This window comes from Zootoca vivipara, chromosome 13 (assembly GCF_965207765.1).
Source record: "Zootoca vivipara chromosome 13, rZooViv2.hap1.1, whole genome shotgun sequence".
In the NCBI taxonomy this organism is placed as follows: Eukaryota; Metazoa; Chordata; class Lepidosauria; order Squamata; family Lacertidae; genus Zootoca; species Zootoca vivipara.
This window is the reverse complement of record NC_142596.1, coordinates 6,734,431-6,753,322: the sequence shown is the minus strand read 5'-3', so window position 1 is coordinate 6,753,322 and position 18,892 is coordinate 6,734,431. Positions and strand designations below refer to the sequence as shown.

The window sequence follows — 18,892 nt, the reverse complement described above, 5'->3', positions numbered from 1 at the left end:
TTACACCAGAGATGCCATTGCATGAAAAACAGGTGCTCACCCCGCTGCGTTGTGGGCCCACTCCAAGGCAGTTTCTACCTGGCTTGCAACTGTAGGCCTCACAATTGCGAGAAGATGAGAACCACAACTCTACAGAAAGCACATGTACCTCTACATCAGAGGTTTCAAAACTTTTCATGATGGTGACATACTTTTTAGACATACATCATTTTGTGACACAGTAATTTAGTTTTACTAGCAAACCGGAGGTCAAACTAACCCCTTTCCAGGGCCGGGAAGAGCATGGGCAGCATTTGCACGGCACACCTACACACTGCAACTGACACACTAACGTGTTACAACACAGAGTTTGGAAAGCTCTGCTCTACATAGTTTCATCCTTATTTCAGACATTGTGATATATTTATATATAGTGGTGTTTCGCTGGCAATATATCACGATGCTGAAAACCAGATTATTGCCCAGCCCTAACGTGTACCTACTCAAAGGTACAAGTGACAAGTATGCTTTGAAGCTAGAACTTTATGCATGTATTCTTGGGCATTTCCTGTGATGGGAAAGAGCGGCTGCTGCTGCCACCACTCAGAGTTTGTCCTAGCTAGCAGTTTCACCTGATCACTTGTTCTGGAACCCGCATAACCAAACTCACATGTCAGTGGAGGATAAGCAGGGGAAAAGAGGAAGCAACAGAGATAGGGACTCTCAATTTTTAAGCCAGGTCGAAACCTGGGAGATGGGGAAATCAGTTATCAGAGAGAGGAATTAATACCTCTTCCTTTCACGGCTGAGAAATTCTGCAGTTGAATTTACTTCTGAATAGGGCTCCTATTAAAACCTCTTTAATAAAAAAAGAAAAGTGAAACGCCACTCACAGTTCCCCTGATCGACTTTTAAAGATTGCCAGTGGCTGCAGACAGATGACAGATTGGGAGGAGACTTAAGGCCCCATTGCATGGGAGTGGATGCTCTCAGCACTTCTTTTTGCCCCACACCTTGCCTCTGCCCACACAGGACAAGATGCAAAAGAAGAGGCCTTTCTCTGGCCCAAGTCTCCACAACCAGCCATGGGGGACACACAGTGCTCCCCAGTACTGCCCCACAGCCTCTTGTCTGGTGTGAAGCAAGACACACACTTACATACATACTCCAATGTTTCTCAAACTTGGGTCTCCAGCTGTTGTTGGACTACAACTCCCATCATTCCTGACCACTGGTCCTGCTAGCTAAGGACGATTGTGATTAGGGATGAAGGGAGGTGTAGTTCAACAAGAGCTCGATACCTAAGTTTAAGAAACATTGTATTAACCTTCCCAGCCCCCCAAAATCCCCTCTTGAACCAGTACACCACCCCATATCAAAAGGGGGAATGAAGAGAAGAGGAAGAAGAGGGGTTGGGAAGGGAGGAGAAAAGCAGGAGGGGAGGAGGAAACCTGGGTGCTAATCCCCACTCCCTGCCTCCGCCCCCCCCCCTGGCCGCCCCCAGCCCAAGGTTCGGCCGGCCTCCCTTTGCCCCAGCCGTGAAATGGGTCCATTTGCCGCCTCCCCGTCCTCGCCACCAGGGGGCGCCCGAGCAAAGTCGGCGGCGGGGGAACTGAGAGGGAGCCGCCCTGGGCCGGACAAGCAGGACCACGGCGACGCCGACGATGAAGGCGCAGGGGCCGCCGCCCCCGCCACCCTTCGAGGCAGGAGGAGGAAGAGGAGGAAGAAGCAGCCCTCAGGCCGGCCCAGCGCAGGCTCACCTCTGCAGCAGCACCATCGCCCTCCGGCAGCCCTAGCACATTCCCCGGCGAAAAGGAGGCGGCGGCGGCGGCGGCCATGGCTCTGGGAGCACAAGGCCACCGGAATCCCTCAGCTTCTTCGCCTGACTGACGGACTGGCAAGATGAGCGACAGTCGGCCGAGCCCAGCTTTCCCCCCCTCCTTTGGCCACGCCCAGATAAGCCGGGCCGCTCGCCCCGCAGCCAATGGGACCTTCGCGCCGCCCTCAGCTACCGCGGGAAACTCAAGGGGATTGGAGCACGGCGAACTGGCGCCCTCCCACCTCGCCTCCGCTCGTGTTAACAACAACCCCGCCCGCCTCACTGGCTTTCCCCCCCTCAGCGCGGGGTAGGGAGGAGCCAGACCGAGTTCTGGAGGAGGAGCCACAAGTGGGCGTGGCCGGCGAGTTGTAGTCAGTCTCATCACGTTTCCGTCCTCTTTTTGCCCGACTTCCGAACGGGCCTTTGAGCTTCTGGTTATGTGGGTGGGAAGCTTTAATCTGGCCTTTAAAAAAAGATTGAGTGCGCTTTCGGATTTTTGTGTGCTTTGTTTTATGCTGGTTTTATTGTTTGTTTGTTTGTTTGTCCTTGAGTTGCTTTTGGGCGGGGGGGGGGGAGAAAAACCAAGGGTATCTTAATAAGTTTAATAAATAGTAATAACAATGGCGCAGTGACTTATCTTGCAGCCAAGGGCAGCTCCCACCAGCAGCTCTCCTCCTCGGTTTCCATCCTGGTTGGGTCGTGAGGAACAGATGCAACTTTATTACATTTAGATATCACATTTTTGTTCCAAGTGGTTCAAGGTGGTGCACATGATTCCCCGCCCCCATGTCATCCTCACAACAACCCTGTGAGGTAGGTTTGGGTGTTAGGCTGAGGGGCAGGGAATGGCCCAAGGTCACCCAGTGAGCTTCATGGCTGAGCGGGGATTCAAACTCTGGTCTCCCAGGTCCCACACACTAACCATTACGCCACACTCCCCTTCCTTCGTTTTCCTGGTCTTTCACTGGTCTTCAACTACTGGGTCCTGGTCTGCTCTGAGGTGGGTCACAGCAGCAGCACTGTCTGTCACCATACAAATAAATGGGTGCCCATGAAAAAATGGTTCCCAGGTCAGAAAAGATTGAAGATGCTTTGGATTGCAAGCCCGAGGGCCGCAACTCTCTTACTACTGGTTTTTGTAAGATAATCTTGAGAGCTTTTCCCACCAAAGTGCAGGGTGAAAACCTCTAAAATATGTACAGTATTTTTCCATCTATATGACGCACCCCCTGCTCGCGACAACCAATCGCCAGTCCACACTTGGCACTATCCATGTATAAGACACCCCCTAATTTTTGACATTGTTTTTTAGGGGGAAAACCTAGTCTTATGCACAGGAAAAATATAGTAGTTTCCCACATAATTTTTCAGAGGGTGTTTACTTTTCTATCCTAGCCTTGTACCTCTAAAGAGGCAGATATGGCTCTGCCTCGACAGTGGTGTTAACTAAAGCCTGTGAGGTAGATTGAGATTGAGAGCGACTGATCCCAAGGTCGCTCAGTGAGCTTCTTGGTTGGCTGCAGAATTTGGTTTCCTGGTCCCAGTGCCAGTTTAAATCCCTTGGAGGCCCCTAGGCAGTTGAAATGGGGGGGGGGTGCTCACAAATTATCTCCTAATACATTTTTGTAATTTTCTTTCAATATCAAATCTGTATTATTTTGATCCGTTGTCATGGGGCCTATTCTGCCATCTGGCACTGCTTTGTCCATCATGTTGCACAGTCCCCGTTAACTGTCTCACCAGCTAAGGAAGATATTGAGGTGTGACTGTGCAAAGTGGGTTTTCCAGTTTCCAGTCTTTGGACAGTCCATACCCCTCCCCCAATTAATAACCATATTTTTGGAATTGCCTCCGCTTAGTAGCTGAGCATATACTGTAATCTGCATGCAGAAGGCCTCAAAATCAATCCCTTGCATCTCTAGGTGGGGCTGGGAGAGACTTCCACCCAAACCCTGGGGAGCTACTGCCCATCAGGTGTAGGCAACGGTAAGCTCGATCAATCAGCGGTCTGACAGGGTCTAAACCAGCTTCATACGTTCCGCATCATAGGCAAAGCAGTTTTAGTGCTCCAAAGCAACCTGTGAATGTGAACCAGTCTTGTTTATCACATTTAATGCTTGTTTCCATGGGGCTTGTAGAGGTCTTGCATACACCCTTGCCCACACATTACACAGAGAGACACCCTCCCCTGTAGCGTTTCTTAACACCCGTGTCCCCGTAATAAATTGCTCCTCAAGTCTGGCTTAATATAAAATGTTTTATTGTTTCTGAAAACATTAAAAAAAACAAATTTTGAGCACTTTCAATAAAAAATCAACTGAAATGCTACTGCAATATCCAACTACTGTCATTTCAGCAGGTACAACAGACAACAAAACACCGGGGGTGGGGGAGAGAAAGAGAAGAATCTGTGCACTAGATGAAAAGGTAGAGAGGGTGTTTTTTTCTTCTTTCCTTATAGAAAGCACAAAAGTATAGTACAGGACTTTATATAAACTTCAGATGCTGCACTGCCCAAGAAACAATTTCCTTCTTTTTCAGTTCAAAAGTCAGTGCTTATTGCAATTATTTGCAAATTCTTTACTTCATGAATTCTCATGAAAAAAATTATGCCAAAAGGGTTTTCCCCCCCAACACCAGAGCAATAAAGATAATGAGAAAGTAACATATTTAACAATAACTAAGCAGAATTAGTAAACGTAAAAAAAAGAAGTAACTAACTGGTGATTCAGCTATGCTTGTCTGGTTAGCACAGACCCAGATCTAATACAGCGCAAAAATAATAATAATGAAAAAAGAGTGGGTTACAAGAGTCTACCTAGCACTGTACAAGGTAAGTCAAGAGAACACGCATGCACATCAGGTGGTCATGTATTAACATGGTGAGGCAAACAAAACAGTTCATTTTTTTCTTCCTGCTGTAAGATTCTCACGTAAGAGAATAAGAAATAGAAACATCTCATTGAGATCAATGCACATTGCTACATAAGACAAGTTACCTGTCATTTGCATGACATTTTGCCTTTTAATAATGAAACACATTTAAAAAGTTTCTGTAGAAATTGTTTTTCTCTCTTTTTTATAATCTGTGGGCCGTCAAATTTGTTGCATTTATCCTAAGGAATGTGCCTGCCACAGTTCAACAGAAGCCTTAGTGCAATAGCTGAACCCCACACAGTCCAACAGGCTGGCCAGCCAAATCCAAAATATATTCTTGGCAATACTGTACATGGGGGTGCAAGTTCATTCGCCTTTAGCCAAGGAGAGCGACCCTCCGCACAACTAAAATTATCATTGTTACGGAGGGGTCTTATCTGGCAGAAGGGGGCTTCTCCTCCCCCGGAGATGGCACACTTTGGTGTGAAGCAGGGACTTGTCTGCAGGCAGAGAGCGAAGGAGTTGCGAGCACCAGGAAGAGGGAGGCGTCCAGCAAGCTGCCCATTACAACCCCAAACACAAGGAGGAAACCGCAAAACAACACAAGCCAACAATACACAAAACCCCATTTTGGGTCTAGCACCATGAAGCGTGTGTGAAAAAGTTTTGGCTCCTCAGGCCCTCCTTGCAAACCTAACTTCCATTCAATTCACTTTTAAGTTATCGCAGAATTCCTACTGGAGTGACCAAATGAAGGTAAAGGAGAATTATCGCTTCAGTCCAATTTACCAGTGGCGTTTCAAAATTAAGGTAACAGGCCTTTCTTTTATTTATATTTTTAGGATGGGGGTGGGCGAGACAAAATGATAGTGGTCACATGATAGTTTGAAAGTCTCACATTTAAAATTGATTTCAATTCAGCAATCTGTAGCTTGTATCTACATTACAATCCATGCTCAAACCTGTATCTACAATGTATTCAACACATTTTGGGTTAAAGGTGGGTTGCCGGTCAAAAAAGTGCTCCACTCTCAATTCATCTGGATATGGGCAAGAGCTCCCTGCTGGCCAATCAGGAGCATTTAGAGGGACAATGAAGGTGAGAAGCGCATGCACCACCCCCACCCCCAGGTTGCTGCACCTTCACCACCATCACCTAGGGACAAACCAAGAAGTGCCGCTCCTGGAGGGGGGCAGAGAACCCAATGGGAACCTCCATCTGCACAGCAACAATGCCTGGGCAGGGGTGGAGGAGGCATCCCTCTCTGCCAAGGAGTGCTCAAAATATATGCCAGCATGCCTCCTTTAAGGGCCTGTGATGTGAGAACAGACGCACAAACACACACACAGCTATCCTGCCACCCAGGACAAAACCCAGATGGAAAGGGGAAATCTCGTTTGGTTTCTTTGTACTTCCAGATTTTTTTTTATTTAATGAAAAACACGTGTGCACACACAAATCTTAAAAATTACAACCAAAAAACATGCAGAAATTGGATTTCTCTCTTTTTTAAAAAACCACAATACACTGGGTGCATGTGCTGTGGAATCCTCTGGGGTACCCAGGTGAGTAGTTGCTGCTTTGCCCTCGCCTCCAAAGCCAACTTTTCTATACACTGCTGCCTTAACTCCAGGCACACACAAGGAGCCAGGAAACTCCCCATGGCCCTTGCTCCCTGCCCCCCACCCCACAGACTCCAAAGGGGCTGGCTATGGCTCACGTACATGGAGTAAGACTCTGGCAACCCCACACGGGCAACGTTTTTGTGGGGCCTGAAATGAAGTATTGTCACGAGGCCTGGATTCCAGCAACTTGAATGCAAAGAGGCACAACAACACTGGGAAAACTTCCTCCCCACGAGCAAATTAACCAGAACTTCTGCCCTGAAACCTTTCGCTCTGGAACTGCCCTACATGTGCCAACAATCAGGGCACAATCTACGTCTGACCAGCTGGTAGTCTCAAAAGCCTGCCATGATTGGCTGGTGCGTTTTTTTGCTTGCTTTGTCTCATGGGCAGCCATTTGCAACGGCTCCTCTCTCTTTCTCTCCTTCCCAGTGATATTCTGGCCCTGACACTTTACTTGGGTTTTGGCAGGTGCAAAATGATCAGCCCATGTTACAAGAGGAAGCAAACACAGCACAAGCGCCCAGGGAACAGCATCCTGCAGCCTTGGACAATGGATCTGGCAAAAGGTTTCCCAGGTGAAGTCACAGTTCTGGCACAGATCCTTCTGCCTGAGTAAGGCCCCAGCTGGCTAATGGCTGTCTGTTCTCTCTTCACAGCCCTTTGAAAGGCAATGGCCACACTCCCCAGGCAGCTCCTGCTGGGCGCATCCGCTTGCAACAGGCGGAAATGGGGCACCAAGAAACCTATGCATCTTTCTCCATTCACTTCCATTGGGTTTGCGTAGGGTAACTTCTGACATACACCCCATGGCATGTTTGTACCCCATGGCATCTGGTAGCACTTATGGCTCTATGAAAATTGTTCTTTCTATCAGCTTCTCAGGAAAGAGCACATCAGCGAAGAGGCAACTGCTTGTCTGCACCGCAAATGTTGTTTACAAGTGAGAATGGATGGGTTGGGGCCATTTCCACCTTAACTTCAGGTTGCTCCAATTCTGATAAATAAATAGGAAACAGAACGGAATGAAGTCTTATGATGTCTCAAGGCTCAGAATTACATTTCCTCTCAAGGATATTAAAACCAATAAAAACAGATAGATTTTTAAGCTGAGATTTTCAAGCAACTAAAGGCGGTTAAGCGCACACACCCACACACACTTTCCAATAAAATTTTAGTGCTTCTTTCTCATTCCTTGATAGTTCCTATCTGTCACTCCCCATTTTAGCCCTTTATTGTCATTTTAAGTTGTATTGGTGTCTAAGTATAGCGCTCTCACACCATCCGCCTTCTAAGCTGTATGGTCAGTTTTTACCCAAGTCTTCCTCCGCCATTATCCACAGCTGGGACCCCCACCTCTGTGGTTCTCTAACAGCAATGAAACATAGGAGGTGATAGCGAGCCCAGAACCTTTGGGAAGCAGCCATTTAAAGTTCGTCACCCAATCAAGCAACCTGTGCTGATATACACAGGGAACTCTTGCCTCCTGGACCGCTTCCCATTTCCTCTGCAGGCTCGCTCCTCACAGATGTGTGCAGGCGCTCCGGTGCAAGGGATGCACCAGCATGTGCAAGGGCCCCGTGTCCACACCCAAGTGCACGTAGCCCCCTCCATCCGAGGAACACGGTTGCTGCGTGGCCTCCACTCCTTCCAGTGCAGCTTGCTTGGTAACCCAGAGAACAGCAGCCATACAAGGGACTCAGGGCGGCACTGACTGAAATGCACAGAGGGAGGAGCAGCCAGGTAACACTGCTTGTGGAACTGCTGAGCCCCTTTCCTTTGCATTTTAGACTCACTACACTCTTGGAACCTCCCCGGCCACCTTTTTTCTTTTGCAACAGCAAAAAAATGCTGTTCGATAAGTAAAAATTTTAAAATCTAATACTGGCTCTGGATCAGGCTGTATCCTTCAGAAAAGTCTTTAAAATGGGTAAGACTGAATATTCCCTGCTGAAGAATAGAGCAGCTGGTGGAGCAAAGGTGTGGGTTGATGTTGGGTGTTTTTTTTTTTTTTTTGTTTCGTAAAAATGCCACAATTAAGTCATAGTCAATGTTTCTGCTGCAGGGAGGCACTTCCATTAAGACAAATACAAAGAGTGTGTCTGTCTTTTAGATACAGTGTGCTACATACATCATATTACATATATTTATTTAATTTTTTTATCTTTTTTTTATGAAAAAGATTCAACCCAACATTTCAACAGCAGGATGGTCCTTGCTCTCCATCCAATCGAAACCTGCCGAAGTCATTGAGTTAATGGACTCGTTGCAGATCTGCTGGAACAAGGGGTCGTTCTTTAATTCTTCCAGTGTTGCTTCATCGTCCTGGCCCTGCTGGTGAGCCGGGTCAAAGAGCAGGTTTGCGTCCAGCGTGTTCAAATCATTAATGCTGCCCGAGAGCTCAGAACCCAACCTGATGTCGTTGGAGAAGACAGAGGCCACATTGCTGAGATCAGAAGCCACCTGGTTGGCCAGCTGCTGGCTACTCTGGAGGCTGCCCTCATCCAGGAAGTCTTTCACGGTGCTGCTGAAATCCAGCTCTTGTTGTTGCTGCTGCTGCTGCTCCTCCTCCTCCTCCAGAGGCTCCGATTGTGCTTGGTTATCTGCAGGAGCAAAAGGGTTGTGATCGGCGCTGCTGCTCTTCGTGAGGTAACTTGGTGTTTGGAATTCGAAAACCGAAGGGCTGGGGCTGAGCACGTTCTGGCCGTTGGCACTCGGAAACGTAGAAGATGAAGTTTCTAAAATCTGGGTCAGGTTCATCCTGGCTGTATAGTTGGAAGGCATGTTGTTGATTCCCAGGCCCCTCACTGCATCATCGTTATCCGAATCGAGCTTGTTCAGCAAGACGTTTGTTATCTTCTTAGAATTTGCCTGATTCTGAGGAGGCGGGAAAGCCGTCTGCATCATGACGGTCAAGGGGACTGACTGGCTCCTCTGCGCAAGGCTGCTGGCACTCGCGTCCGCGTGGACGGTGCTGAACGCGTTGTGGACTTCAGGGGTGACGGGGCTGCCGAAGGGCGCTGCGGTCGCGGCTGTCGCCGTGCTGGAGCGCAGCACATTGCCAGCAGGGCAAGCGGTGCTCCCACTGAGATTGCGCTGGCGGTGGACGGCAGGGCTGACGCTCCGGCACCTGAAGCTGCTGTTATGGGAGGAACCCGCCCCTTTGCCATCGAGGGGTGCAGGCACAGCGAAGCCCTCCTGCTTGCTGCCAGCGCTGCTGATGGGAGAAACAGGAGTCACGCGACCAAAATGGGCGTCGTGGTGCCGCGGCTGAGACTGGTAGGACTGGCCGGGAACGGCAAAGGCATGGGGCTTCCTGAAGCGGTCTTCCACCAGCTCCTGGTAGCTCGGGAGGATCGCATGGCTGGAGACGGGTGGGTTGCTCACTCCACTGTACCCGGCATTCATCCACTCCAGCTTGGTTTTGTCAGGGTGCGTGGCCATGGGCCGCTGCATGGGCTTGACAGGGCTGCTGGAGATGATGCTAGCATCATGGTAGGCCATGCTGGAGCTGATGGGCGTGAAGGCAAAGGGGTTCCTGCATTCCACGGGGCTCGGCGGGACGCTGCTGCTGCAGTTGGAATGGGGTGTGCCGATTGGTGTGTGCCGGCTGCTCCCCAGGGCACTGTCGACGGGCGTCGTCTGAGCCATCCTGGAGCAGGGGCTCTCTCGCGACACGCCCTGCGATCCCGCAATAAGTTCGGACGTCGGAGTGGGCGTGGGTGTAGGTGTTGGGGTGGGCGTGGGAGTTGGGGTGTGGACAGGGGTGCCGCTGTTGTGGATCGGGTGGTAGAAGTGGGCGCTGCTCGTGTGAGAGGACAGGGATGCCCCCTGGGCCGCCCCCTGGCTCTGGAGGGTCATGCCCAGGGAGCTTCCGTACAGGTGAGAGCTGTTCATGGACATCTGCTCCTCCATGAGCACCAGCTCCTCCACAATGCTGTCCTGGGTCAGGTCGTCGTCGAAGGAGAAGAAGTTCTCGTTGGACTGCGAGGCAGCATCCTCAAACTCCTTGAGCTCCGGCTGCAAAGCTAACTGGCTTGGCACCTGTGATTGCAGCTGCTGCTCCAGAGAGGGCTCTGGCCCCTGGCTCTGCACCTGCTGGCCGTAGGCAGCTGCCTGCTGGAGCTCTTCAAAGTGCACTGGCTCCCAGACAGACTTCGGCAAGGCCTCCGAGCCACCAGCGTGTTCCGCTAGAGCCATAACATTGACATCCTCCTGCAGTGACTGCTGCTCGCAGTTCAGAGGGACGAAATCGGAGCTCTTTGCAAGATGCTGCCATATGTTGGGGCTAAAGCCGTCACTGGGCTGAGAACTGCTTTCTAAGACAAACACGTTCCCTTCCAACTTCACTTTGATGTCTGAAGAGGAGTCTGCCAGCTGCTGCCCTGAAGTGGAATCGCTGGAGCCAAGAACAAGGTCGGCGTCCAGGGGGCAAGCGGTCACTAAGCTGCTGGGCACCGAATGGACTTTGATGGTCACCTTGCCAGGCACCTGCACAAGTGTTGCAGCCCCTTCGCTCTTGGCCACAGCCACCACTCTCTGCTGCACTTTCTTCACACCTCCCACTTTTGGGGCTTCTGTGCTGGCTGCAGAGACCTGCCCCACAGAGAGCTTCTTGACTGGGGGGCCCTGGGAGTCTGTAAAGGCAGACGGCAGCCGCTTCCTTGGGCTTTTAGCACACACTTTGTCACCACCGGGAGGCACAGGGATGCTGGTGGCAGAGAAGGTCTGCATGGCAACCGAGGGAGTGACCGTGCCAGGATTGATCTCCAATGTGGGAACAGGGCGGGATTCAGTGGGCTGGGCAAGGCTTTTCCTTCCTGCCTCTTCAGCTCTCGGGTCACAGCCCTGGGCACATTTCCCTTCTCCGCGGAGCTCCTCAGCTTGACCTTTCCACAGTTCTGCTTCACCTTTCCTCTGCTGCCCAACTGAGGTGCTCAGAGCAACCTTTGCAACTTTAGAGGCGTCTGAGTTCTCTTGGCACCGCAGCACTGTCTCGTCCAGGGCTGCCTCTGGCTCCATTTTGACCTCTACTGAAGATGCAGAGGGAGCCAAGCCTCCTCCTGCTGCTCCTCCGCTGCCACCAGCTTTGGGCCCTGGAGACTGAAGCGAAACGACGGACCCATTCTGAATCTGCGGGACAGTCCTCAGCTCTTCGGCTGCTCCGGAAGCGCTGACAACTGAAGGCGTGTGCTTGACCGGCGTGCTGCCGGTGTTGCTGCTGCTCGGAGCCAGGGAGATGGTGGTCATTTTCACCACGTTCATGTGCTGAGCAGGGACAACGGTCTTGATGGGGCTGCTTGTGAACAGCACTGTTGTTGGGGATCGGATGGTGAGGGCACTGGTGTTGGCAGGCTTGGGCAGGATCTGAGGGTACCGGTGCCTGGCAGAACGATCACCAACAGGGCTGGCGGGAACATTCTGGGGGGTCTTTGGTGACTGCTTGACCGACTGCATATGCTGGGTGACCACTTGGACGTTGAGTGGGAGAACTTTGCCATCGGCTGAGCCCACAGGACTAGGCGACGTCACCAACTGCCGGGTCCTCGGCACCTGTTGGGGGAGGGGGGAAAAGGTTCCAGTTACTCCTTTTATAAAACCAGTCACCCAGCAAAACTAAACAGATCAAATTTGATCTACAGAAGGCAAGTCTCCTTCCTGTCCACTTCCACTACTTCCTGTTTGACACCGCCCTCCACCCCACAATCTCCCATGCCCTATGTTTGTTACTCTCCGACCAACTCGTGTCAATCAAAAATCAACTCCTGCAGCTTCCAAACACATCTGTCTCTTCCCCATTCTCAAAAAAAGGCTTCCTCAACACCTCCTGCCCCACCAACTATTGTCCAAACTCCTGGAGTGGGCTCTCCACCGACACTCATCTTTCGTCCACTCTGCTGCACTGACAGTCCACAACCCTCACAAAATTGCCAAGGATCTCTTCATTGCCACCATCAAACTTCCATGTGATTCCCTGTGGCTGCCACATGTTGATTCACAGTTGCACCTTTTTTCTACCTCTCTACCTTATCACACTTTTCTAGGAGGGGAGACTCCTCCACTCCTCTCCCCCCCAGGGCAGTCTTGAGCAGGTCGCGCGCCCTGGCGCTGAGGGGCGGAGATCACTCCGGCACCCCCGCCCTCGCAGGGTGCAGCATGGTTTCTGCCTACCGGCCCGACGCCCTGGAACACCGCGCCACCAGGGGTCTACCTAGAGATGGCCCTGCTCCCCCGTCCCCGACTATTGGGTGACCTCACCAACGAACAAGAAATGAGAGCATAGCTGCATTTCCCAATTGTCAGGGATCTTGCAAGGTACATGAAAGCACAGGGCCACAGGCGCAAACCTGCATAAAATCCGTAAATGCTAGTTTGTTACTGTATTTATAGATTCACACTTAGATTTTAAATGTCACAGAAGGCCAGGCCAGATATTTTCCTGATCCAAATCACACCAGAAAAGTTCTAAAATAAATCTGCACCCCACCCTCGGATCACCCCAAATCACTTTCGCTTCCATTTGTTTAACCCCATTTAATTTCCCCCCCCCAAAAAACCCTGCTACAAATCAGTTCAATTCCTTCCATGTATTCCCCCCAAATAAATCTCCAGAGAAAACAACTTTGAATTCATCTCTCTTCCTCTACTAATCATCATACGCAGTACCCAAGGTAACCCCACCCCAATTCATTACCCACCTGGAAGCCCATGGGGAGGTCAGCAAAAGGTTTAGGGCGCACTGTGTCTATCAACATCCACGCCGACAGCTTACCGTTATAGGGCTGGGAACAGCAGCCACGACAATGCCAATCGGCTGAGGAGACAAGATGGCTGGGCTCCCGTTGGAAAGGCTGGTGACCCCATTGCTGGTGGTGCCCTCCACCTTCTTGGCCGGGGACTCTCCTGGCAAAGGCGACTGCAGCTTCTGCTCCTGCTGCTTCTTCTGGATCTTCCGTTGCAGCTGCTGCTTTGCATCAACTGGGGAGGACAGAGTCTTCACCTGGGGCTGGAAGGAATTGCTCTCCGCGGTTGGGACAAAAGCCGAAGGCTGGGGGATCCCTTTGATTCCTGGAAGAGATGAGGAGGAGGGCGGGTTAAGGCATGCCTGCCATTTGAGCATCTACACCAGCCTTCCTACTGTGTTGGACCAGAACTCCCATTAGCCCCAGCCAGCTCTGTCATATGATGCTGTGGCTGATGGGAGTTGTAGTCCCAAATGGCAGGGGGGCACCAGCATGGGAAATGACAACCCACACAATCCTCGGCCGAGCTCTTCGGACGCAGTTCGGGTTCACTTGCGTAGGAGGAGAGGGTTGTGCCCTGAGGTACCTGGAGGAACACAACATCAGGCTTATCAGCAACACTACAACTGCAAAAGCCACACAGCCTGCTTAACCACAACAACTATGTAAGGTGATTGACACCTGTCCAAGTTCAAAGGCGGTCGTTGTGACTGTTAGTCAGCTGCTGCTGCAGCAACCTCCTTTAAAGGCGTGCATTTGGCACCGATCAGCTGACTGGTGCAGGATGTGTGCCTTCAAAGGGCCTTGCTTTAACCCTCGGCTACGGTAGGGAACTCCTGGTGAAGAGCCCAACTTGAATTGGGAGCTCACATTAAGCTTCCAGGTATCCCTCTGTAGTCTTGGACATACCTGGCCCACGTATGACATCACATAGGCCAGGCGTCGGTAACCTTTTCCCGTGGGCCAGAGGATTTTGGAAATGGGCAGCGTAGCACCAGAAATCACTTCTGCACATGTCCGCGGCTGTGCAGAAGCGATTTCCGGTGCTGGCTACCCATTTCCAAAATGTTCGCAGCACCAGAAATCGCTTCTGCGGCTGCGCAGAAGCGATTTCTGGTGCTGCTTGGAGAGTCCCCGTGCCGTGCTGCGCCGGTTTACCGCAGCGCGCGAGGGACTTGCCGAGTGGGTGGCTTGGTTCACAGGTGGCCCATGGGCCAGAGGTTGCCAATGCCTGACATAGGCAGTCAGGTCCAAATCAGATAGGCATGGTTTGTGGGGAAACGCCTTATGAGCCAAGCTGGGACCTTTGCCAGGCCTAACTGGGCCCGAAGGCTGGGAGTTTCCCACTGCTGCCTAAGAGCACCTCAAATGCCTGGCAGGAGGTGGCAATGAATAAATTTTGTAAGGTCCCCAGTGAACACATCTCCGTAAGACACAAGTCCCCTCCTTGTATACAGAAATGAGAATGGAAGTTGAAGTCCCTCACCTTTGTAAAATGGAAATAACAACAACTAAACGACTGTCAAGTCCACCTGCTACAGGAGTTTGTAGGCCCTCCTGTATTGCAACCAGATAGCTGGTGGGTCTTTCCAAGTTGCAGAGTTAGGCCTGCCCCCCCCCCCCGCACACACACTGAGTCATTGCTGCAGCTCTAGACAAGAGACCAAATGTTTCCCAGGCAGATAAGAGATACTTGCATGCCAAGTGGCACACTGACTTTCAGGAGAAAAGGCCTTCCTCAGACTCCCCTGCTTCCAGTCAAACAATGGGGAAATGTCACGTTTCACAATAAAATACCCTGCATACAGAAAACCTACATATCAGGTGAGGCAGCAGGACCCCACTGCAGGGACTGTACCACCCTCAGTTTCATATAGAAAGGAATTTGTCCCAAGTGGCCCCCTTGTTAAAATTTCTTTCTTTCTTTAAAAGTATTTCCAAAGCGCTAATATGTTTAATATTTCTAAGCAGTGTACAGGATAATGGAACTCTAACTACACACACACACACACACACACACACACACACACACACACACACACACAGAGGGAGAGGGAGGGAGACAGAGAGACAGAGACAGACAGACAAATAATATGCAATAATCCTTGGAGCCAGTGCAGAGAAAACTCTGCTCCCCAAACCTGATTACTGACAGGCCAACAAGAATGAACCAAAAGTCCCAAAATGCCTTTCCAAGAGAAACAGCTGTTGAGATTTCAGCATAGGCCCACCACGCTCATATTTATAGCAGGGGGAATATGAACCCTTCAACCCCTTATAACATGGAAAATGCCAAGAGTTTCTTCTCCCATCAAGAGGTGCCCTGAGCCAACACCTCCTCACCTGCCGGGGCACCAGCCATCACGGTTAAAGCTGCCATTGATTTAGTGCCTATGTAGTGGCTTTTAACCAGGTAGCGGGCCAGATCCAAGACGGAATCGAAGGGCTGGCTGAGCACTTTCTGGGCCCACTGGCAGACCAGCTGGCAGGCAGCTGACACCACCTCTTCGTCAGCACTCTGCAGGTGCCCAGAGGACTCTGCCCCTTCCAGCTGAAACAAAAACAAAAAGGAGACCCTGAGCAACAGCAACAGCTTCACCAAACGTACACAGCATTTCAATCTAGCCATGGAGCTTGGGGCTAATACTGAGCTGCTGCTTAAGGAAGGCCTGGGGGAGGATTGATGCTTTGCTTCCCTTGAAAAGGACTCGCTATTTTTGCCACAAGCTCCATGGTGTCCCTTCCATAACATAAGAATGCTGACATTATGTTGGGGTTCGTGAAGGACCTGAAGTGGGTTTTCCACTCTGATTTAGCCTTTTAAATGCCTTTTAAAATTATTTCAGACACTGTCACGGTGGCTCTGCAAAATTTCCTACACCCGATAAAAAATGTAACTCTAAGCTTCAGCAACCATTTTAACAAAAGGAAACTGAAATCAGGTTTGCTCATTTCAAAAAAGTGCTTATGGAATACCTGCGGTGAACTTCCAGATGTTGTTGGTCTCAATCAGTCCCCATCAGCCAACATGGCCAATGGTTACAGATGGTGGTAATGGGAGTCTGGAGTGTGGCAACAACTCCCAAAAAAGATGGAGAAAATCTGCCCCCTCTTTTAATGCCATTTCCCACACTACTGCTTGTAGACATGAGATGTTCACATCTGCATTTGGACAGATGCAAAAATATATGGTGAAAACACACTCTTTGCGTCTTGTGGCAGGCACCTGGCCCCAACCTTTCCAAAGGGAACTGTAAGTGACATGCAGTATATTTCTGAAAGCAAAGGAGCTTTCCTCTTTCCGCCCAATCTGTACGCGAAATGTAACAAGCTCAAGTGTCAGAGGAGTCTTTGGCCTTATGGTTTTAAAAGTTTGCTCCTCCTTCCCATTTACTACATGATGAAATCCCTTAGTTTTAAACATTCCAACTTCTGCAAAGCAAACCCAGTGATCTTTAATTCTGCAATGCTAAGCTGTCAGCTTTCCTTAAAGCCCTTTTGTTCTACCTTAAAGGTCTTAATCATTCTGCCCAACAGCTCAGGTGTCTACTTTACCCCATCGGCAGTTTTGTGGAAGTCAAGGTTGGGGAGTGTCGGCATCTGCACAAAAGCTTTCTTCCGAAGTCCACTATAGCAATACGTGATTTTAAAAAATTAAGGTGTAAATAATTGTAAAATTGCAGTATTTCCCTTTGCATTAAATTAACTTTCTTACACAGACCTAACATAGATACAAAGCTGATCTATGTCCTTTCTGAATTTAAGGGTAGAAATGCAGACGTGATCCAAAAATGATCAATGGTTAAGAGAGGAGCTCTGTCTTTCTATTGTTCCTTCTGGGCCTTCAATGGACCCCCCACTCTTCTAGAAAGGCAAACCGCCACCCCCCCCCTGTGCTCCCCCTACTCATGGTCAATGAGCAAATGGCCTGGCTTCTTTCTGCTCCTCCCAGCCACTGTTGCTTCCTTGCAAGAGTGAAGGGCAGGTGAACAAGCAGGCTGCCGCAGTGAAGAGGAGGAACAAGTCCTGGGGGTCCCCAGCTGGTGGCATGCCAGTCTTTGATGCTGACCCTGATTTCCAGGAAAGTTAAGTGAAATGGTTTCAAAAACATTTCCACAAAGGATATTTTGATTTTCCTCTTGTGCCTAGACGGCGAGCCTTCATGTTGGGGAAGACATTCTTCATGATCTTCCCAAAGTCAGCAGCACTTAACGGATGGTATCCAAGATTGTCACAATAGCTCCTGAAACAAAAGGGAAACAAGTAGAAATGAATGAGAGCAGGACTGGGGCAAGGCTGCTATCCAGCTCGCTCTCGCTCTCTTTAAAGCAGAACCAGTGAAGATGGTGAAGATCCTGTGTGAGTGCCTGGAGGCGGTTGGGGGATGGATGGCGGCTAACAGGTTGAGGTTGAATCCTGACAAGACAGAAGTACTGTTTTGGGGAGACAGGGGGCGGGCAGGTGTGGTCCTGAATGGGGTAACTGTGCCCCTGAAGGACCAGGTGAGCAGCCTGGGAGTCATTTTGGACTCACAGCTGTCCATGGAGGTGCAGGTCAATTCTGTGTCCGGGGCGGCTGTCTACCAGCCTCCATCTGGCACGCAGGCTGAGACCCGACCTCTCCACGGCCTGTCTTGCCAGAGTGGAGCCTGCTCTGGTTATCTCCTGCTTGGACTACTGTAATGCACTCTATATACCTTTGAAGGTGACTCGGAAACTGCAACTAATCCAGAATGCGGCAGCTAGACTGATGACTGTGAGTGGCTGCCGAGACAATATAACACTCAAAGACCTACACTGGCTACATTGGCTCCCAGTACGTTTCTGAGCATAATTCCAAGTGTTGGTGCTGACCTTTAAAGCCCTAAACGGCCTCGGCCCAGTATACCTGAAGGAACATCTCCACCGCCACAGTGTCCGTTCAGCCCAGACACTGAGGCCCAGCGCTGAGGGCCTTCTGGCGGTTCCCTCGCTGCGAGAGGTGAGGTTACAGGGAACCAGGCAGAGGTGTCCCGCCCTGTGGAACACCCTCCCATCAGATGTCAAGGAAATAAACAGCTATCCAACTTTTAGAAGACATCTGAAGGCAGCCCTGTTTAGGGAAGTTTTTAATGTTTGAAGTTTTACCTTATTTTTAATGTTCTGTTGAAAGCCACCCAGAGTGGCTGGGGAAACCCAACCAGATGGGTGCGGTAGAAATAATTAGTAATACATTATCTAGGTCAGCAAAGCAGCACTTAAGGCCGCAATAACATGTCTGGAGCTTTGCCCTTTTCCTGGAGTACCAAAGAAACAGGAGCAGCAGCCCTGGAACAGCCAGGTGGCTCCCTCTCAGGACAGCCCCACAGGAGCCTTAGCTGCAGGGGTCCCCGTCAGACCCAGAAGCTGCTGCCTTGCTCTGTCTCCCCCTGCATGCCTACTTGGTTGGGGCTAGCCACCTGGTTGCCCAACTCTGCCTCTAGGTTACCAGCTCCAACCGTTTTTATGGACCACATGAATCGAGCTATAGTTCGATCCCATCCCATCCCCAGGATAATTTCCCCATGAGATTGTCTAGTGACAGCTTCAGCTGGCTCAGGCCAAAGGGTCCATTTGGCCCCACATTCCATTCCCGTAGTGGTCAACCGCTTGTCTACTATGATGCACTATGTCACGGTCCTGAACGCAGCAAGAAGGCTCTCCTCGTCTGCGATCACCAGCTTGTTTTCAAAGGTATGTTGAACGGCCATTATGGCCATAGCTGTTAATAGCCTTACCCTCCATGGATTTGTCTAATCCTTTTAAAAAACCAGCCAAGTTGGTGGCCGCCTCATAGGATTGCATCCCACAAGTTAAACTATATGAAGAAG

General features: G+C 50.4%; 2 protein-coding genes across 3 annotated transcripts in view; both read right to left on the bottom strand.

Moving 5' to 3' along the window:
• Positions 1 to 2,275, bottom strand: part of NEDD4 (NEDD4 E3 ubiquitin protein ligase) — a 49,517-nt gene extending 47,242 nt beyond the window's left edge. The window contains exon 1 of one of the 2 annotated variants that reach the window (XM_035130940.3): positions 1,740 to 2,275. In XM_035130940.3, the coding sequence (XP_034986831.2) occupies positions 1,740 to 2,180 (441 nt within the window). In that variant the 5' untranslated portion in view covers positions 2,181 to 2,275. The remainder of the gene's footprint in view (positions 1 to 1,739) is intronic. The other variant, XM_060282816.2, reaches the window with a different exon arrangement.
• A 1,766-nt stretch (positions 2,276 to 4,041) lies between these two features.
• RFX7 (regulatory factor X7) overlaps positions 4,042 to 18,892 on the bottom strand; it is a 47,627-nt gene continuing 32,776 nt past the window's right edge. Inside the window, exons 5-9 of the mRNA XM_035130916.3 lie at positions 17,171 to 17,287; positions 16,600 to 16,684; positions 15,388 to 15,595; positions 13,074 to 13,369; positions 4,042 to 11,854 (exon numbers count right to left, since the gene is read on the bottom strand). Of these exons, the coding sequence (XP_034986807.2) occupies positions 8,486 to 11,854; positions 13,074 to 13,369; positions 15,388 to 15,595; positions 16,600 to 16,684; positions 17,171 to 17,287 (4,075 nt within the window). The 3' untranslated portion in view covers positions 4,042 to 8,485. The remainder of the gene's footprint in view (positions 11,855 to 13,073; positions 13,370 to 15,387; positions 15,596 to 16,599; positions 16,685 to 17,170; positions 17,288 to 18,892) is intronic.